Source organism: Myxine glutinosa, chromosome 1 (assembly GCF_964187855.1).
Source record: "Myxine glutinosa chromosome 1, kmMyxGlut1.1, whole genome shotgun sequence".
Classification (NCBI taxonomy): domain Eukaryota; kingdom Metazoa; phylum Chordata; class Myxini; order Myxiniformes; family Myxinidae; genus Myxine; species Myxine glutinosa.
Window position 1 is genome coordinate 71,938,353 of NC_136261.1, and position 22,565 is coordinate 71,960,917.

Here is a 22,565-nt window from a genome sequence, read left to right on the forward strand (position 1 = left end):
CTACACCAAAGAAATTTGCGACAATATTTATCAAAAGGTCTAAGAGTAGAGAAGATCCATAGGGTTCTAAAGTTCAATCAAAGTCATTGGTTGAAGGGGTACATTGATTTTAATACACAAAGAAGAACAGAGTCAAAAACAGATTTTGAGAAAGACTTTTATAAATTGATGAATAATGCGGTCTTTGGTAAGACCATGGAAAATGTGAGAAAAAGACAAAATATCAGACTATCAACATCTTGGAAACAAGCATCAAAATTAATTAATAGACCGAGTTTTACTAGAGCTGAGGTCTTTACTGAGAACTTTTGTGCGATCCATTTGATTAAAGAGAGTATTGAAATGGACAAACCTATTTATATTGGAACATCAATTCTTGATTTATCAAAGTCATTAATGTATGATTACTTTTATAATAACTTGAGGAAGAAATATCAAAATGATGTTCATCTACTTTATATGGATACAGATAGTTTTATTTTGCAAATTAATACTGATGATGTTTATTCAGACATGAAAAAGGACATTAATATCTATGACACTAGTAATTACAGTCCAGAGAGTGAGTTGTTCTCTTCTAAAAATAAAAAGGTGATTGGAAAGTTTAAGGATGAATTAGGAGGAAATGTCATGAGTGAATTTGTTTGATTGAGGTCTAAGGCTTATGCTTATAAATACATTGTGAATAACGTTGAAAAAACTGATAAGAAGTTAAAAGGCATAAAGAAAAATGTCATTAAAGAAACAATAAACTTTAAGGATTATTATAACTGTTTAACAACAAAGAAAGAAGAGTTTAGAAAGATTAATGGAATAAGAAGTTATAAACATAAATTATATTCAGAAGAGGTGAATAAGAAAGCATTGGGGGCTTTTGATGATAAGAGGTTTATTTTAGAAAATGGAATTGATAGTCTCCCTTATGGTTATATAAGTATATAAGTGATAAGTTAAAAAGGGGGGTTAGGGATTTTAACGGGCTACCGCCGCCTTTTTACTATTATATAAATGATAGAACCAAGTACCAACCAGACTAAAGAGTGGAGGTGTAATCAACCTTGGTATATAAATGGTAAACATAACGAATGTGAAAAATATCAAATAGGTATAATTGAAAAGACAACTGGTAAAAAAATTTACAAAACAAATAAGAGAATTAATTTAAATACCGGTGAATTGGGTAAAAAAGATGGAAATATTTTTGAGTGGACGGAAAACTTTGATGGTTGCCAGGAAAATATATACTTTAATTTAAAAATGGTATGTGGCACTGGAGGCGCTCAAACAAGAACATTGAGGGAGGTTTACCATTTTATCTTAGCTCAGTTAAAATATCTTAATAAAGAACCAAACTCAAACATCTTTTTTGTTAATATATTAGATGGTGAAGGGAGTGGCAAGACAATTAAATTATTTCCCACGCATAAACAAATATTTGTAGGGTCGTTGTTTGAGTGGGTCAAAGATGATTCACCAGATGATATTAAGAGTAAAAGGTTAAAAGGTCCATAAGGTCAGAAGGATCACAGGTTCACACAGAAGGACCATTGTTTAAGTGGTCTAATGAATAAGGATAACATGTCAAAAGGTTAGAAGGTTTGTAAAGAACAGGGTGGGAGAAATAGAGGTGTTTTGGGACAATGAGGGAGGGGAAAAATTAACATGTAAGTCAATGGGAAAATGAGAGTGTCCCAGAAGCAACATATATACACTACTTCCATCCCCTCCCTCACATCAAACGGCCACACGGCTGACTCCGCACGTGAAAAAGCTGAATGCCTCAACTCTGTGTTTGCCTCTAAATCTTTTGTCCCAAACCCATCCCTCTCTGTACCCACCGTACCCAGCTGCTCCTGGACTCTGTGTCCTTTCCTCCTGACAAGGTGGAAAAGTTTCTGTCAACCCTCGACTCTGATTCTGCAACTGGACCTGACGGCATCAGCCCACGGGTCCTAAAATCCTGTTCTTCCGCTCTTTCACTCCCTCTCTCTGTTCTCTTCACCCTCTCTTTTGCTCAAGGTCATCTGCCATCTGCTTGGAAATCAGCCAACATCACCGCTTTGCACAAAAAAGGTGCAAAAACAGATCCTAGCAACTACAGACCAATCAGCCTTCTCCCAATTATCAGCAAAGTCATGGAATCCATCATTGCTTCAGATATGAAATCTTTCCTCTTCTCCAATGGCTTGATCTCTGATCATCAATTTGGTTTCAGACCTGGTCACTCTACTCTGGACATGCTGCTACTGCTTTATCAACAATGGATGGAGGTCCTCAATGCCAAACAGGAAATTAGAGCTGTCTCCCTTGACATATCACGTGCCTTCGATACGGTCTGGCACCCCGCTCTGCTCACCAAACCCTCCTCCTTTGGTATCCATGGAAATCTCCACGCATGGCTGGCAGACTTCCTCTCCAGTCATAGTCAACGTGTGGCCCTGAATGGGTTTCTCTCATCTCCTCTTCCTATTCAGGCTGGAGTTCCCCAAGGCAGTGTTCTGGGCCCTGTGCTTTTTCTGGTCTTCATCAATGATCTGACTCTCTTGAAAATCCTCTCGATCTCTTTACTGATGACTCTACTCTCTGTCGCTCCATTCCTCATCCCTCAGATCGGCAGTCTGCAGCCGCCTCACTCTCTGCAGACCTGGACAAAATCACAGACAGGGCAAACAAGTGGAACATGTCTTTCAATCCTGACAAATCTCACACTCTTACGATGTCTCTCCGAAAAGACCGACTGGACAACCCTCCCATCCACTTTCTGAATAATCCTCTCCAAGAAGTTCTGTCACTTAAGCTTTTGGGTCTCACTATCTGCCATGATCTTTCCTGGGAAAACCACATTTCAAGTCTGGCCTCCAAAGCCAGTCGCCAACTGGGCATCCTCCATCGTGCAAAGTCCTTCCTTGGCACACCTGAGCTCCTCACCACATACAAGGCTTTCATCCGCAGCTCAATGGAATACTGCTCTCCCCTCTGGGCTGGTGCTCCTGCCTCACACCTAGCTCGTCTTCACGCTGTTGAAACCAAAGCGTTCAGAATCATTGGAATCTACCTCGATGAAGCTAACTCCAAGGGCATTTCACTCACTCACCGCAGGCAGGTTGGTGGTCTTTCCGTCTTCTACCGACTCCTCTCTGGCCTTGCCCCCCCCCCCCCAGCTCTCTCTGGGCTCTGTCCCGCAAATATTCCTACAGGTCGCACAAGATCTGCCTGCAACCCTCTTATGGTTAAACTGCCAAAATCAAGACTCTCTGCTCACCTTCACTCCTTCATTCCTCTTTTCTCCCACCTCTGGAACAAACTCCCTCACTCTCTTCAATCCCACTCCACCCTCCAGGTCTTTAAAACAGCTGTCCACCATCCCCCATCCAAAACCATGATCTTTTCTACCCCCGCTAATTTCACGCCAAATCCACTTTTTTGAAATACCAACTTCTTTCCAGGAAGTCCTTGGTGTCCTTGTGTTTTATACTTCTCCCACCCCCCACCCCCCCCCTTCCCACGCCTCCTCCCCCCAAGCCCTCTCCCTCCCACACATCTCCCCACTCTCAAATGTTGTGTTTGTGTGTTTCCCCTTCTCCCCATCTTGTGTTCCGCTCCCTCTTTTTATATATTTTGTTTGTCTGGTTGATTTGTTTGTGAAAATCTTAGCTCTTTCACGAGCCTCCATTCAGTATCCAAAAAAAATAAAAAAAAATAAAAATGAATGGCTCAAAGATTTGAAACGGGACAAACAAAGTTCAGATGGAGTTAAATAAAAGTGTGTAAAAACCATCAGAGCTGTGAAGAAAAAACAGAAAACAACCGTCAGTGACATCACCAACTACCTCTAGAGTGCAGGGGTGAAGTATCACAATCTACAGTTCACAGAAGACTTTAACAGCAGATTACAAAGGCTACTCCGCAAGATGCAAACCTCTCATCAGCACCAAATATATTCAGGCCAGATTAGAATTTGCCAAGAAGTACAGAGGTGAGCCAATCGAGTTCAGGAATAAGGTTTTATGGACAGATGGTAACAAGATAAACCTTTACCAAAGCGATGTTAATGTGAAAGTGTGGAGAAAGGAAGGATCTGCATATGTTCCAAAGCATAAAGCCTTATCTATGAAGCATGGTGGAGGTAGTTTTGTGGCTTGGGCTGTTGACAAAGTCACACATGTTGACGTGTCACACACACGATGCAGTTATTGCATGTGAGGGATACACCACCAAATACTAACTATTACACAACTTTCATTTACTTTAAGAACATAAAAAGTGCTATTGTTTACACTTTACAACATGCTGTTGTCAATAAAATAAAAAGTGCTATTGTTCTACAATCGTAAAACATATATTCACCGAAATACCAAGAAATAAAAGCTGACTTGTAATCCTGCCTCATGTTCATCTTTTGATCTCAAATTCAAATTTCTTGAGGATATAGCAATAATAACAAATTTGACTTCACTGTTCCAATACTGATGAAGGGCACTAATTCTTCAAGGTAGCTGGGGAGGAGGTAATCTGTATACAGATCGAGAGCAGGATTGTTTCGCCAAAAAGGTGGAATCAGTCATTCGATACACAGTGCATTCAGAAAGTATTCAGACCCCTTCACTTTTTTCACATTTTGTTATGTTGCAGCCTTATGCTGAAATCGTTTAAATTCATTTTTTCCCTCATCAATCTACACTCAATACCCCATAATGACAAAGAGAAAACAGGATTTTAGAAAGTTTTGCAAATTTATTAAAAAGAAAAAACTGAAATATCACATTGACTTAAGTATTCATACCCTTTGCTATGACACTTGAAATTTAGCTCAGGTGGCTCCCATTTCTCTTGATCATCTTTGAGACGTTTCTACACCTTGATTGGAGTCCACCTGTGGTAAATTCAATTGATTGGACATGATTTGGAAAGGCACACACCTGTCTATATAAGGTCTCACAGCTGACAATGCATATCAGAGCAAAAACCAAGCCATGAGGTCGAAGGAACTGCCTGCAGAGCTCAGAGACAGGATTGGGTCGAGGCACAGATCTGGGGAAGCCGACAAAAAAATGCTGCTGCATTGAAGGTTCCCGAGAGCGCAGTGGCCTCCATAATTCTTAAATGGAAGAAGTTTGGAACAACCAGGACTTCCTAGAGCAAGCCGCTCGGCCAAACTGAGCAATCGGGGGAGAAGGGCCTTGGTAAGAGAGGTGACCAAGAACCCGATGGTCACTCTGGCTGAGCTCCAGAGATCCTGTGTGGAGATGGGGGAAACCTCCAGAAGGACAACCATCACTGCAACACTCCACCGGTCTGGGCTTTATGGCAGAGTGGCCAGACGGAAGCCTCTCCTCAGTGAAAGACACATGAAAGCCCGCTTGGAGTTTGCAAAAAAGCACCTAAAGGACTCTCAGACTGAGAGAAACAAGATTCTGTGGTCTGAGGAAACCAAGATTGAACTGTTTCGCTTCCGTCTGGCCGGATTATGTATGTGTGTGTGTGTGTTCGTATGTGTGTAAGGCAGCTGATTCACAGCACATGCACCACTGAACAATCATAATTATCACCTTCAGTCTGACCACTTCCACAATCGTCAAAAACGAATTTGGCTTACATAAAGCTGTTGAAAATTCCAATGTACAATTTTCAAGTCAGTCAAATTTTAAAATCCCATTGACCAATCATAAAACCCACACCTGTTGAGGCAAATGCCATGTGTGCAGCCCCCACCTCCACTCCCCACCCATCGCATACACCTTCAACGACATTTTAAAATCTTTCACAAAAGTGGTGAAAATAAACATGGGGGCAATACCCCTGGCGCTCACCTGGTGGAATAAACAGTATACTGCATTGACTAAAGGTATTTAAAACCAAATTCAATGGTTGCTAGAAGACAGGACAGCATGTACCTTCAAACTAACATAATCATAAGACTTGAAACAAACAAAGAAAAAAATACCTATTTTGGGGGGCAGCCCCCTCCCCCAACCCCATATACCTCCTCAGACCCCAAATTTTTCTGATGCCTTGAACAAACTTTGGTACATCATGGGTGATTAAGCTTGTGGTGAAGTTTCATCGAAATAGTGTGTGTGGTTTCAGAGGAAAAAGCAAATACCTACTTTTGGGGGTTAAACCTGGATCCTCTGAGCCCGGTCAAACCCCTTAGACCCCGATTTTTTTTAATGCCATGAACAAACCTTAGTCACAACACAACAAATATCATTTGTGCCAAATTTGGTCGTAATCCCATCAGCAGTTTCAGAGAGGTTTCAAGTGAGTACAGACTGACTGATGGACGGACTGACGTCATCTGACGGCCATCTTTCATAAATTATTCAATGATCAAATGAACAAATTCTTCATCAATGATCTCTCCGACTCTGGAAAATCCTCTCTATCTCTTTGCTGATGACTCCACTCTCTGCCGCTCCATTCCTCATCCCTCAGATCGGCAGTCTACAGCCTCCTCACTCTCTGCAGACCTGGACAAAATCAGACTGGTCAAACAAGTGGAACATGTCTTTCAATCCTGACAAATCTCACTCTTACTATGTCTCTCCGAAAAGACCGAAGGGACAACCCTCCCATCCACTTTCTCAACAATCCTCTCCAAGAAGTTCTGTCGCTCAAGCTTTTGGGTCTCACTATTTGCCATGATCTTTCCTGGGAAAACCACATTTCCAAGCTGGCCTCCAAAGCCAGTCGCCGACTGGACATCCTCCGTCGTGCGAAGTCCTTCCTTGGCACACCTGAGCTCTTCACCACATACAAAACTTTCATCCACAGCTCAATGGAATAGTGTTCCCCCCTCTGGGCCGGTGCTCCTGTCTCACACCTAGCCTGGCTTCACGGTGTTGAAACCAAAGCTTTCAGAATCATTGGAATCTCCAACGATGAAGCTAACTCCGAGGGCCTTTCACTTTCTCACCGCAGGCAGGTTGGTGGTCTTTCTGTCTTCACCGACTCCTCTCCGGCCTTGCTCCTCCAGCTGTCTGTGCTCTGTCCCCCAAATATTCCTACAGGTCGCACAAGATCAGCCAGCAACCCTCTTATGGTTAAACTGCCAAAATCAAGACTCTCTGCTCACCTTCACTCCTTCATTCCTCTTTTCTCCCACCTCTGGAACAAACTCCCTCACTCTCTTCAATCCCACTTCTGCCTCCAGGTCTTCCCAGGTTCGGTGGCTGTTCACCACCATCTCTTATCTTCCCCCATCCAAAACCTTGATCTTTTCTACCCCCGCTAATTCACCCCAGATTAGATCCACTTTTTTGAAATACCGACTTCTTTCCTGCAAGTCCGAGCAGTGTCCATGTGTTTTATACCTCTCCCGCCCCTCCAACCCCGCCTTCCCATGCCTCCTCCCCCCAAGCCCTCTCCCTCCCACAGATCTCCCGATGTCCCTGTTCTCTGCTGTTGTACTTGTGCTTCCCTCTCTCTCTCTCTCTCCATCTTGTCTCCCGCTCCCTTTATCTTACGTTTTATGTGTCAGTTTGTTTTTATGTGATTAATGTTAGCTCTTACAGGAGCCTCGATCTTGTACACAAAAAAAAAAAAAAAAAAAATCGCAGAAGCTCCCCTGGCCTTCGTTCCAGGTGAGCTAAACATGGGGAAAGGTCGGGGTTACTCAATTTTGAGATCTGGCAATGAGGAAAGACAATTGTCCCATTATTATTCATCGTTATCCTAAAGCACAGCTTTTTTACTTTATTTTATTTTTGAGGCTCATGGAAGGTAGATATGGTGAAAGAGGGACAAACACGGGAATGGACGAACAGGAAGAGGAAGGGGAGGAATTGAACCAAGGCATTTGCACAAGAGCTTTATCCTGGCTTTCCATACAGAAACACCACATGTCAGATCAATCTGAAGATATGACGCTTCATCAAAGGAATTATTCCAACACTCATCCATCTTTATTGCCATAAGCGATAAGGTTCATGATATTGCAAAATAATTCAAGCATTCCAACTGAGAGCATAACAGTAATACAATATGTTTGATAGGCACAGCTAAATATTCAAAAACAGCATTCACACAGATTAAATTAATTATATAAAAATACCATTTCCCACAGTCAGCAAAATTCAACAGATTTCCCATACAAAAACACGCAGGAATGCACTCAAGAGGTGTGATGACCTGCAAAGGTCATCCTGGCTGTCAGAGGTTCAGTGAGGATGTTAAAAAGAGTCCTTGGAATGAAGCTATGAGAACGAATTTCACAATCTGGCTCAGGAATAATAATGCTTTACCGAAAAAGGAGGTGGAGATTTTCAGTTCTGGGAGAATTCCCTCCCATCTTCTGAAACCCACAAATGGAGATAACAACAATGGAGGAAGAAGACTACCCTTGCATAGCATAGAGGTCTGCACAGCGACCGGCTGTGCTCGATTAAAGAAACAGGTACTGTACAGGTTTGTTCTGCCAGCAGAATTAATTAATTGGCAATATATTTCAACCAGGTTGGCTTAACAGTTAAGGTGTCTGGCTTAAGATCTCAGGATGTTGAGTTCTAACCCCCGTCATGACGTTGAAATAACACCAGCTGGGTCGACCCACCCCGTCATCCTTCTGAGGTCAGCAAAATGAGAACCAGGTGACTGGAGTAATAAGCCATTTGAGTATCCTGCGTCGGAGTGGCGACCCGTCCAGGATTGTACTCCTTCGCCAATGAAACTGCCTCGGCAGTCCTATGCACCTCACGGCATGAAAGGAATGGTTATATTTCAGCAACACAAATTATTGCTTGGATCCAATACTAAAACAAATAAGATCTTCCAACAACAAGTGCAAATCGAAACCAACTCCTTAATGCTGCCGGCTTAGAGTAATGCTGAAACATTGTAAACTTTCACATGTACTTTGATTTGGTGGAATACAATATTTGGAGGATGTTTATATGTAGGGTCTGTCCACCTTTATCAAAAGATGACAGACGTTTTACGACCATCGGTGCCACTGATTGGTCCAGAGATGACAATTCATTTTTACACCGACATTTACATTATTCCCTATATAATGCATTCATTTCCACACAAGGATGTCAAAATTTGGAGTGTTTTGTAATTGGTGAGGTCGAGCACCAAAACTTGTTGCCCACTCAGCAAATACTGTATGAAGAACTTGTCCCGGTACGTATTGAAAACCTGGCTGAAGAGGTGACCGCAGAATGCAGTGCTAAAATTTAAAAGTGACTAAAATGTGCTTAAATTACTTGCAAAAGTGCAAAAGTCAGTTCCTCAACTGTGCGGTAGAAACATTTAAATACCAAAAAAAATTACAAAAGACGCTAAAATTAACAGCTACAACCGCAGACATTCACAAGAATAAAATAACAACAAAGTGCAAAATTTACACGTGCGGTCAAAAACAAATGAAAGTGCAAAAAAAAAAAAACGATTTAAATTAAAGTGATGTCCACTCCTACTATGCAACAGGGAGAGATCACAGGAACAGCAGCAACAAAAATAAATAATGAACTGTTGATCCAATCATGTGAGATCACGAGTTAACGTTGTGCTGGATTAATCATTCATCCGCACAACTCAACTTCTTTCTTCATGGTCATAGGAGGCCGAACTGTGGGGAAGAACAGCATTTAAACAACTAATATGCAAGGAAAAGCTAAATGCAACATTATTTTCTTAATTTAACATCGATTGGAATTTGGAAACTAACCGTTACATGGTAGAGCAACCAATCAGCTCTACTTGTGTTAATACACAAAAGTCACGACTCACAAGGGGCGTTGTGTATTTAGTGCATGAAAATCAAAAGGCGAGCACGTGGATCGGAAGGCCAAACAGACCGACATTCTCCATTTTGTACTGCAAATGTTGGTCTGTCTAAATATGAAGAGGTCGAGGCTGAACAATGGAGGGCTGCCGTTTTGATGAACCGACGGAGGGAGGAGAGCAGACGCAGAGGGAAAACAAATAAAATATCAGGAGGGTGAGTGTTGAATATTATTCCAGAGACTGCCATCGATGAAGTATAATGGAAGGTTGATCCTGTTTGAAGAAGAATGTGAGCATGGAAAACTTTCCCGAATTAAACCTTCATGTTCCGTGTGGATGCCCAAGATGAGATCTGATGCTAATTGGCAAATTGGGCAAGCAACAGATGCATTGTGGATTGTTCGGTAGAAAGACAGCAAGGACTATTTTCCAAGGAGCCAGGGAGCCTGACCGGTCAGCTGGTCAACAAACAAGCTTCTAGCAGGAATGGAGACTTTTGTACTTCCTCTTCACAAGTGCAGTTTCCGCCTCCTCCCTCCCCACAAGTACCGTGAGATCCAGAATACATTTCCTGTGCTCTGGGATGGGCAGATGGACCGAGGATAGGCCAGCCAGGCAGAAAGCATCATCGTCATTGGGATGTATCGTTAGGAAGTGGATTATCTGGGTCCGCTTCATTCTCGCCAGCGGCAGGTTGTTGGTGGCCTTTCAGCTTTTTCCAGGTTATATCCGGGTGTTGTTCCTCCTGCCATCTCACCCTTATGCCCAGCTCTTGCCTGTCCAGATCGCACACGTTCTGCCAGAACCTATTTCATTGTTTGTGGTTCGGTTAATGTTGATTGGCTGACGCATTTGGTGTCAGCAGACATGTTAAGCAAGGTCAGATGATCTGGTTTATAAGAGGAAGAATTTCCCACCGAGAAGGGAGACGTTCAAAAAGAAGTCAGGCCAAGGGTTCAAACCCCAACTGGGATCGGAAGGACTCGGTGACCGCATAATGTGCCGATGGATCGAGGATTATAGACCTGTGAGTAAAACGAGCATGGTGAATTTGTGGCGAATGCCATAGGTGGTAGTTCAGCGTTTCCCCCAAACGAACATTTTTATTTTCCCTGAAGCGAGGCATCCGACACAGCTGCAGAGAGAAAGGAATCTTGAGCGGACCACTAAACACTTGGGAAACACGAGTGTATGGTTCGATGACTGCAAAGTGGCCATGGAAAACAAGTTGCCAAAGTCTGGACCACACCTCAGGGGAATCTCGGTGTTATTCGGCTGCAATCACTCCATCATCACCGTTGTGTAGCTTGCCTTGCCGATGGCGATGCCATTCCTCTGTCAAGTCTCTCATGTGCTGCATCCTTTTTCAGTAACTTTATACTAACGGTTACCCGAAGAAGGCATTACCACAGGCCATGGTGTGGAAGTCGTCTCTTGCGGACGAGCTGTGCTTCCTGTTTTACTGCTGTGAAAATGTTTTGTGGATTCTTTCCCTCAACATCCCCCCTGGTGACATTCGGGGATTGTTATGTTGGTTTTTGAAGACCTTGTTTTTTTTCTCAAGAACTGCTCGACATTAACAGTCTCGTGCCGGGTATCCTCACGCACTGTTACACGCTGTTGTGAGTCATACCAACAATCTCTCATGCCAGATGATCAGGTTTATAGATCAAATATGATCAGTTCTTTTTATAACTGGTATTTCTGGCTTGACCTATATGTCAGTGATCTGATTTAGCCATTGGGAGATCGGAATTGGGGAGTATTAAAATTTGTGGCTGGGAAACATCTTTCTATATGTTTCACCTTTTCAATTCTGTAGCAGTTTATATTAATAAAAAAAGAGCACAGTAGAAACAACACAACATAAAAATGCTTAATGATAATAACTAATAAAAAAACACAATAATAAGAAATAATAAAAAGACTTACCAATAATTTGGCTTCCAAGACAAGACAGTTGAAATACTACAGGAGTAAGGCCTCCCAAATCAGAAATATGAATGTAACAGTTACAGCAACCAGACCACCACCTCCGGTCCTCATCCATCCGGATGAATGTTCCAGTGCATTTGCTCGACTTTGGCCTAGGGAAAGAAATAGAGGCACAGACTATAATCTCAAGGTGACAGACCATACAACACCTGAATGTGCTGGTACCATGTGCAGGTTCCAAATTTTATGGTTCGTTTGGTCACTGAAGAATGGCAACTCAATTAGCCATAAAGATGCATATATGACTTAATTTATACTCTAATACGCTCAATGAACACAGATATGTGCAATGTCAGTGTTGTCGATAAACAAAGGAATAATAAAAACTAGAAGGAAGGTGATGGCACACCATAGCAAATCCCCGTGCTTCCCTCCTGTAGGTAAGTTGAAAGATGGCAAAGGGTTCCACCAGGAATGACCCAACATCAAATTTTGAGTTAAATTGTTTTTTCTGTTTTGACCCCTGTGGTCCCAAGTCCCCACCTCCTGGGCAAGAAACAGGGGCCAAATCCCAAAACAAAATTGTTACATATGTCATGAGCCCCCCCAACAATGCTTCATTTTAAAATGTGCCCGTAATTGCATTTTTAGGCATTTGATCTTTTGACCCCACGCTCAGGGTCAAATATGACACTGCTCTTGCACCTTTGTCCTTTGTACCACATGTTCATCATAACTACCACGTTTGGTGAATTTGTACTGAATGGTTTAGGAGGAAATAGTGTAACGGATGGATAGACATACAGACCGAGTAGATTACAATATCCCCCATTTTTACGGCAAAGCCATCGAGAACAGTGTTTGTCTGTCCATATGATGTATGTATGTATGCATGTACGTCCCCTCAAATGTACACCAATCAGAGCTGAGGATATGGTCACATGACAGGGGTGATGTGATTACATTTGTGATGTCATCACAGCGTACGACGGCCGACTCCACACACCGCCATTTTGATTCCTTTGCCGTTCAGGCCAACCATATCGTCGAACCTGTCATGGACCACAATCTCCATGCTCTACCTTTTCGTTTTTCATTCAGTGTGAAACACAAACAAACCGATTGTTAAAATGACCATCAAATATCGATAGTACAGGCGTTATGGGTCTTCCAATGACAGTACGTATAGGCCTTAGGCTTCATTCCTTCATGGCTCACCTTCAGGCTGCTTCGGACAAATTAACCCAGGTTTATTAATACAGTAGTATTGCCTTTGTAATAATAATAATAATAGCGTTAATACTAATAATTTATTAAATATAATCGTAACACTGCAAAGACACAAACACAACATTTAAGATCAGGGACATCGAGAGAACTGTGGGAGAGAGAGAGGGCTTGGGGGGAGGTGGGAGAGGTATAAAACATGGTATAAAACATATAAAACAATATAAAACAATTTCGCAGTTGCACCTATGGTGAAAATTTCCTGTCAATCAGACCAACGGTTGCAGAGAAAATCATATTTATTCTGTGCGGACAAACAACAGACAGACAGACAAAAACGGACTCAAATGCAATTCCCTCTCCTCAGGCGAGGGTAAAAATCACAGGAGGGCAATTACACATTGGGGATTATCCTTAAGCGCTACCTAATTAGCATAGCGCTACCCCTCGAATGGAGACGCATACGATCTTATTATATACATATTCCCTACTTATTACTTGGAGATTCTTCTTCTTCGCATCACACGGCCCATGCTAAACTATGCATTCCTGACTTAACTAAGGTACTTCATCTCAATCCCCACAAACATAACAATATTGTGGCATTCCATATGCTCTGCAGTGACGTATATCACATGACCTATGCAGGTCAAAGTAACAGGACAGTAGTTGCCTCATTCGTCTCTCCGTCCTTTCTGCTGGATTGGCACAACATTGGCTTTTCTCCAGGCAGATGGTACTTTTCCTTCAACAATCCCTGTAGATTAAGCAGAGGTTTCCACATTTGCTCTGCTGTTTCTGTACTTTCAAGTGAATCCCATCTGGACTTGGAGATTTGTCGGGTTTCAGTGATTTGAGATGTTTGAGCACTAATTATTCAGTCACTTCAATGATCTCTTGTGTATCGGAGATATACAACAACAACATGCATTTTAAGGCCATTTTCCCTGCAAGAGCGGGGGTTAGCCTTGCGGTCCCCAATGACTATCTTCTCCATTTTGCCCTATTTTCTGCATCTCTCCTTGTTTCACCCCCTTGCCCGCATTTCTTCTTCCACCATCTTTAGCCAAGTCTTTCTCGGTCTTCCCCATCCTCTACTTCCTTCTACATTCATTTCCATCACTCTTCTCAACCAGTCACTTTCATCCTTCCTCAACACATGACCAAACCATCTCAACCTGTTCCTCTTCACAGCATCAATCACAGGCAATATTCCCATCATCTTTCGCAATTCATCATTTGTCTTCCCCTCTCTCACCAACACTCCGCACATTCATCGAACCATTCGCATTTCCACCCTTTCCAGCCTTCGTTGCTGCTCTACATTCATAACCCATGTCTCGCTCCCATAAATCATAACACTTCTCACACATGCAGCATACACCTTTCCCTTCAGCTTCAGCGACACTCTCCTCCTCATCAGCACGCCACTCAGTTCCCGAAACTTCTTCCATGCACATCTCACTCGAGCAACCGTTGCCGAGTCTGATCCACCTTCTCCATTCAGCATGTCTCCGAGGTAGCAAAATATTTTCACACCTTCCAGCTTCACGCCGTCTCCAAGATCCAACTCAACATTTCCTCCATCTGCAGCTCCCTCTGTGCACACCTTACATTTGAATGTAGCTGCCACACTGGTTAATGACCCTCTCAGACCACTACATTTTTGATGAACCCACTCAGCACACATTGTACATTGAATGGAGTTCACTCCCACACCCTTCCTGCACACAGCACACGGCCACTTCCCAGTTCTTTCCACCTCACCACATGCTTTACCACTTGCCATCGTCTTTCCTATATTCACCTTCAGACCTTTTGTCTCCATACATTCCTTCCACTTGTTCATCTTTTCCTTCAGTCCATCCATACTTTCCGCAATCAACACCAGATAATCTGCATACAACTCCAACGGTAACCCTCCTTTACGTTCTGAGCCAGCACCTCCATCACAGCTACAAATAGTAGTGGACTTAGTACCGACCCCTGATGCACTCCCACCTTCACCTCAAACTCACCACTGTTCCCGTCCTTCGTCCTTACAGCTGTGCGCGCTCTTTTGTACATTGCCATCACGACTCTGATCAACCATTCCTCCACTTCTAACTTCCTCAATGCCCATGTCAATACTTCGCGTGGAACCCTATCGAATGCTTTCTCCAGGTCAACAAACCCAAGAAACAACTTCTTCCTCTTCTCCATGTACTTCTCCTGCAACTGCCTCACAATAAAGAGCGCGTCTGTCGTTCCTCTTCCTGGCATAAATCCAAACTGCATTTCGTCGATCTTCACCTTCTTCCTTATCCTCCTCTCCAACACCCTTTCCAATACCTTCATTCCATGCTCCAATAACTTTATCGCTCGGTCCGAGCCACAGTCCAGAGGGTCACCTTTCCCCTTGTCTAGAGGGACGAGGGTACTCAGTTCCCAATCCACTGGAATGCAGCCTTCTTTCACCACCAGATTACAGATCTCTGTCATTCTCTTCACACCCCAACTTCCTGCTGCCTTCAACATATCTCCCACAACTCCCGTCGGCCCTCCCGCTTTTCTACTCTTCATTGCTTTTATCGCTTCCTCAGCTTCCTTCTCAGTTATCTTCTCTGCCGGTCCTAAAACTGGGTTACTCTCTATGTTGCCATCCCATTCATTCTCTGTATTCAACAGCATTTCCATATATCTTTTCCATCTTCCTTTAATTCCATCTGGGTCCACAACGATTTGTCCCACTTCATCGTTCAAGCAACTCACCCCCATCACATCACACCTCTCTTTCGCTATCTGCTTTGCAATCCTGAATACTGCTCTCTGACCCTCTTCCGAATCCAAGCGTTCTCCGAACATTTTCCGACATGCCTCCTGCGCCTTTGCTACCTCTTTCTTTGCAGCCTTCTTGGCTGCCTTATCTTTCATGCTCTGCTTTTTCTGCTCCCTTACCCTTCGCCTTCTGCCACTCATTGAACTTATTCCTCTTCTCGTCAATCCTCTTTCCAACTTCATCATCCCACCACCATGTTTCCGAGTGCCTTGGTGGTCCTTTTGTCCATCCACATACCTCACCAACGGCTCCCAACAGACTATCTTCCATTGACATCCAACCACGTTCAAGCTCAACCACATCATCCTCGACCCTACTCAGCCTTTCTTTGAATGCCTCCCTTACTGTCACCTCTTTCAACCTCCACACCTTCATTCTAGGTTGGTACGTCACCCGCCGAGCTCTCCTCGCATCTTTCACACTTATGTCGCAGACAACCAAGTGGTGCTGTGAAACAGCCTCCTCCCCCGGGATCACCTTTGTGTCCCGGAGGTGCACCCTATCTCGCCTACGCACCATCAGGTAGTCAACGGTTGTCGTCGACCCACCCGACGTGTATGTAACAAGCTTATTGTCCTCTTTCTGGAACTGAGTATTACAAATCAACAAATCAGCTCCATCAGCAAACTCCAAAATCCTTTCACCTTCTCCATTTCTCACACCATATCCGTAACCCCCATGAACTCCCTCAAAACCGTCCATACTCCTTCCCACATGTCCATTTAGGTCTCCACCTACCACAACAACTTCCTCATCTTTCACGTTTTCCATCAGCTTCTCTATCGCACACCAGAACTTGTCCTTCTCTTCATCGCTCCGACCGACGTGCGGAGCATATCCCGAGATGACGTTCACCAAGAGCTTTCCAATCATCATTTTCACCATCATCAACCATCACTCACTCTAGTCACACTCACCACACTGTCTACAAACTCCTCAGAAAACAGGACACCAACACCATTCACGCCCTCCGGGCACCCTTGCCACACAAACTTGTATTTCTGTCCCTGCCTACCCTTCACCATTCTCACACCACTTCCCTTCCATCTCGTCTCTTGCACACAACATATGTCCACTCTTCTTCTGACCAATACTTCCACCACTTCACCTGATCTCCCTGTCATTGTCCCTACATTCCATGTCCCTTTCACATTCCATCAACTCCCACTACCTTCCTTTTCTTCACCTCAACTCCAGATCACCTCTTATTCACCCCTCAACTCCAGATCACCTCTTATTCACCCCTCAACTCCAGATCACCTCTTATTCACCCCTCAACTCCAGATCACCTCTTATTCACCCCATCAATTCCCGATAATTCTCTTATTCACATACTCAACTCCCGCTACCCTCCCATTCACCCCCTCGACTCCCACTACCCTCCTAAAGCCCCCTCAAACCAACTTTTATTCACTCAACTCCCGCTACCCAACTTTTATTCACCCCTGAACTCCTAATACCCTGCATTTATTCACCCCCTCAACTTCCGCTACCCTCCTTTTATTTACCCACTAAACTCCTTCTATTCACCCCCCTTAACTCCCGCTATCCACCTATTCACCCCTCAACTAACACGACCTTCCTATTCACCCCTCAACTCCCGCCACCCTCATTTTATTCACCCCCTTCAACTCCCGATGGTAACCGTGACGAGCACAGAGCAACATTTGGACAAAATATCATGCAAAATCGATAAAGAGCAACATTGATGAAATGTTTTCTTTGGAATAATTTCCCAGATCCTCACAACTGTCACCTCCTCCCTTCCTCCCCCAACAAACACTGCAAACGAATTCAGTGTGAGAGGGAGTCGTATGAAACAAACCTATTTGCAAAAGTACGTACCTGAAACCCTGACATCCACCCATTCTTCCTTGGATTCCTCAGAAAGATCCACCTCACATTTGTATCGTCCCTCATCGTGTCTCCTAACCGCAGTCAGTATGAGGGAGATATTTCCAATACGTATCTTGGATTCGTCGGGCAAAGAAGTGCGATTGTTGTATCGAGGCTTCTGATTCTCCAGGATGTTGGCACCCTTGTAGTAATAGTGCACAGGTGATAGCCCTGTGCCATCAAAATGGCTCCAATATATTTTCATATTCTTGGGATTGATATTTCCACGAGTCTTCACAAAGCAGGGGATGACAACAGTACCACCGAGCTGAACAGTCAATGGATCCTTCGATGTCTCGAGCTTAAAACCTGAAAAACAGAAGCAGCACCATTTTAAAGTTGAATGGCTATTCATATTGTAACATAACCACTTTTGAACTTCCATGGAACTTCCATTAATAAATAAACACATTGAGTACTCCTTTCTCAAGTTAATTCAAACCAGCCATGTTAAGAGGAATAAATCTTGGAGATAAATGTATATAAAAAAACAACAAAAAAAACTTTTTATAGAGTCAAAGCTCGTGTAAGAGCTGAACACTGAATGGATCAGGACGCAACAGGACAAAACGAACAGCAGAAAGAGAGAACACCAACAGCAGGGTGGAAGGACAAAATAGAGGGACACTTGGACAAAAGTAATGTGGAGAAGAATGAGGGGTGTGGCAGGATGCACGGGGTGGACAACATGGATGCAAGAACATACTCTGAGTAAGGAAAAACTGGAAACTTGGAAGGAGGTGTGGGGCATGGATTAACAGGGGTGGAAAATACAATACTTTTGGATGGGGAATGATCTGAGATGTTGGAGGACAGCTGTCTTAAAGACACAGAGGGAAGAATGAGATTGAAGAGAATGTGCAAGTTGGTTCCACAGGTGGGAAAGAAGAGGAACAAATGAGTGGAGGTGAGCAGTGATCCTGGATTTAGGGAGTTTCACGAGAAGGGGGTCGATGGTGGATCGTGTGCGCCCTGCAGAAACCTGGGGGGCAGGGAGGGAAGACGACAAAGCACGGAAAGGGCAAAGGGTGCAAGATCAGGAAGGAGACTGGAGAGTAGAGAGATCACCAATCTGTCTGTGATGGGAAAGTGACAGGCCCATAGTGGACTAAGCTTCAGCACAGTAGATTTCCTGCTGGAGTTGAGAGCAGGACACAAGAGTAGGGCTGGCTGTGTTGGTCTTGCTGGAAACAAGGAGGGTTTGAGCCTTTGACTGATTGAAGCAGACGAGGTTGTCAGAGCCCCATTGGAAGACGAGATCGATATCACGACTGATGGAGGCAGCAGCAGTTGAGAGGCGATCAGCAGCAAGGAGGAGGTATGCTGGGATTTATAACGAGTTGAGTTGAAGGTGGAGTCATTAGCAAACAAATGGATAATGTTCTTCAAGGTGTGAGGTCAATGATGAAAAGAAGAAAGAGGGCGCAATGTCGAGGGGACATACTATTACGCTACTACAATATTTGAATTAAATCGTTTTTAATGCAATAATGAGCACAATTAAAGTTCATAATAAAGATTCATGCCGAGGTCAGAAATCATTTTCTTTCTATAATATTGTGGTACAGTAATTCAAAGTATCAGATAATACTATTTATAAGCCAGTTACCTCTGCACCGGTGAATAAAAATGAAAAGCATTGAAAGCATCTTGACAAGTTGAAGGTTCTTCATCCTGCAATAGAAACATTTGGATTTTTTTGTTGTTGTTGAACAGTAAAATACTTGCAAAAACACAATATCAATTATTAGAGTATCCAAAAACAACTCTGGAAAGTCACTTCATTGACTTGCTTGCAAGAGGACAATGGAGTTGACGGTAGTTAGTGAGGAGAGGAGTGGATTAGAAGGTGGAGTGGATGGTAGTTAGTGAGGAGAGCAGGAGTGGCTGAGAGGGAGAGAAAATGGCTGAGAGGAAGAGCACAAGTGTCAAATCAGATGGAGAAGATGAGAGTGTAAGGTGGGCTGTCCTAGAGGGTCGGAGACTGTGGAGCATCTGAGCGGGTCAGAGAGGGCGGAGTGTCTGAGCGGGTCAGAGAGGGCGGAGCGTCTGAGCGGGTCAGAGAGGGCGGAGCGTCTGAGCGGGTCAGAGAGGGCGGAGCGTCTGAGCGGGTCAGAGAGGGCGGAGCGTCTGAGCGGGTCAGAGAGGGCGGAGCGTCTGGGCGGGTCAGAGAGGGCGGAGCGTCTGGGCGGGTCAGAGAGGGCGGAGCGTCTGGGCGGGTCAGAGAGGGCGGAGCTTCTTGGCGGGTCAGAGAGGGCGGAGCGTCTGGGCGGGTCAGAGAGGGCAGAGCATCTGGGCGGGTCAGAGAGGGCAGAGCGTCTGGGCGGGTCAGAGAGGGCGGAGCGTCTGGGCGGGTCAGAGAGGGCGGAGCGTCTGGGCGGGTCAGAGAGGGCGGAGCGTCTGGGCGGGTCAGAGAGGGCGGAGCGTCTGGGCGGGTCAGAGAGGGCGGAGCGTCTGGGCGGGTCAGAGAGGGCGGAGCGTCTGGGCGGGTCAGAGAGGGCGGAGCGTCTGGGCGGGTCAGAGAGGGCGGAGCGTCTGGGCGGGTCAGAGAGGGCGGAGCGTCTGGGCGGGTCAGAGAGGGCGGAGCGTCCTGGGCGGATCAGAGAGGGCGGAGCGTCTGGGCGGGTCAGAGAGGGCGGAGCGTCTGGGCGGGTCAGAGAGGGCGGAGCGTCTGGGTGGGTCAGAGAGGGCGGAGCGTCTGGGCGGGTCAGAGAGGGCGGAGCGTCTGGGCGGGTCAGAGAGGGCGGAGCGTCTGGGCGGGTCAGAGAGGGCGGAGCGTCTGGGCGGGTCAGAGAGGGCGGAGCGTCTGGACGGATCCTGCTTAACCACCCACATGCCCAAAGTATTTGAACCCACAAAGCGTGGCCGTGGCCGCCGTGGTTCGGCCGTCATGTTTGTCCAAAATGGCCGATAAAAAAGTACATTCCAGCAAGTCCTCGGTCTCTGACCGATTTTTCATTTGTTTGTCTGTTTGTCCGCACAGAATAAAGATGATTTTCTCTGCAACCGTTGGTCCGATTGACAGGAAATTTTCACCATAGGTGCAACTCCACCTGTATAATTTTTTAATGATAAGTATGACGTCTTAGGTCACGTGGTTCGGGCCGCCATCTTGGAAAAATCGAAAAACTTTGCACCTCTATACCTCAGAAAGCGCTGAATAGAAAAAATTGAAACATGGCTCATTGTAAAGAACTCTCCATGGGGAATAAAAGATGCTAATGATGATGTCATAGGTCCCTCCATTATGACGTCATAATTCGACAAGTACAAAACTTCATCCAATCAAGATGAAATTTCTTGAGCGCCATGTCGGCATAAACTGGTGGAGAAAAATATAATGATGACGTCATCGGTCGCGTGGTTTGGCCGCCATCGAGGAAAAAACGAAAAACTTTGCACCTCGACATCTCCGAAAGTGCTGAATAGAAAAAATTGAGACATGGCTCATTGTAAAGAACTCTCCATGGGGAATAAAATATGTTAATGATGCTGACATAGGTGTCTCCATTATGACGTCATAATTCGACAAGTACAACGCTTGATCTTATCATTGCAAAACGCGAGGACCCTCTGATGGACCTTCAGCCAGGTGTCCCGTCTGCTAGCATTAACTGTTGGATGTTGAAGATCTGACAGTGTCTTTCATGAAGAGCAAACGAGTTATTGCCAGCACTCTGAACAAATCACCTCCGATCCAATATCAGGCCTGGCCAGCCTGTTACTGGATGACTTGGGCAAAATTTCACACCACTCAACCAACAGGAAAAAAGCCAATTAAATAATTGTTAGTCGTAGTAGATCTCAGTTTACGTCTTTAAAACATCTGCAATGGAATACAAAACAAAAAAATATTGAATTAAAAACCATTGAACTATATGGGGTGGTCTACATGTCTTGTTACCTCCACCACCAAACGTGGATGGAGGTTATGTTTTCACCCCTGTCTGTCCGTTTGTGAACAGGATATCTCAAAAAGTTGTGGTCGGATTCAGACGAAATTTGGCAGAGATGTAACGTATGTGACAAGAATGAAATGATTCGATTTTGGTGAATATCAGGAATCGGATCCGGCTACTAGAATTTTAAAAGTGATTCTTCACCATTGGGAGATAGGACCAAAAACGATACATAGCATGATATCGCAAAATGTTATGAACAGATTTGGACGAAACTTGTTGGACAGGTTGAGTGTGTGACAAGGAAGAATTGATTCAATTTTGGTGAAGATCCGGATCCGGATCCAGCTGGGTAGAACGTTTTAAGTGATTCTTCACCATTGAGTGATATGGCCAACCAGGTGGAGGTATGTATGCTCTCTACTGAGTGCCCTTCTAGTTCCCCCATGCATTTCAAACCTAGGATTGAAAGTTGGAAGAGCCAAATAAAGGATTAAGAAACTACAACATAATTAATTAAACATACCGTACATAGATAGAAAAAGCAATTAATAAATAAACACTGTCGAATGCTAATGACGTGTTTTGTGGTGATGGGGTTCACCTGAGCCAATGTGCTCAAGACATCTGTTGTCCATCAAAGTCATCAAACTACGTACGGACTCATCGTGTAACAGTGCAGCTGTCCATGTACTGTCTGTACTGTACACATCCTAAACTCGATGGACTCAAAGCCTTTGCTAAAACTGTACGATCAGCCCAATTACTACAATCGTCCATCAAATGTCGGGATGTTTTAATTTCTAGACTTGGTTATGACAAACTTCCCTGCTGCTCTTCTTCTGCTCCAATCGGTTCTGATCATGTGCTTGTTAAAGTGGACATCTCTCTGGCCATTCTCAGAGAGCCTCCTCAGCGCTGACAGGTCTGGCATTTCACTCAGGCTGACTGACACGGTCTGCAAGCAGACATCAATCTTCTGGACTGGTCTCCCATCTCTACTGCCCCTGGCATCAATTCTTCCTGGGAATTCTTCCAAAGCAAACTGCTCTCTCTCATGC

At 44.4% G+C, this 22,565-nt stretch overlaps 1 protein-coding gene across 3 annotated transcripts in view; it reads right to left on the bottom strand.

The window, feature by feature from the left end:
• Positions 1-7,882: 7,882 nt before the first annotated feature.
• LOC137425077 (CD276 antigen homolog) overlaps positions 7,883-22,565 on the bottom strand; it is a 48,258-nt gene continuing 33,575 nt past the window's right edge. For all 3 annotated transcript variants that reach the window (XM_078773321.1, XM_078773323.1, XM_078773328.1), the window contains exons 2-5: positions 19,215-19,279; positions 17,555-17,914; positions 11,662-11,816; positions 7,883-9,571 (exon numbers count right to left, since the gene is read on the bottom strand). In XM_078773321.1, the coding sequence (XP_078629447.1) occupies positions 11,698-11,816; positions 17,555-17,914; positions 19,215-19,279 (544 nt within the window). In that variant the 3' untranslated portion in view covers positions 7,883-9,571; positions 11,662-11,697. The remainder of the gene's footprint in view (positions 9,572-11,661; positions 11,817-17,554; positions 17,915-19,214; positions 19,280-22,565) is intronic.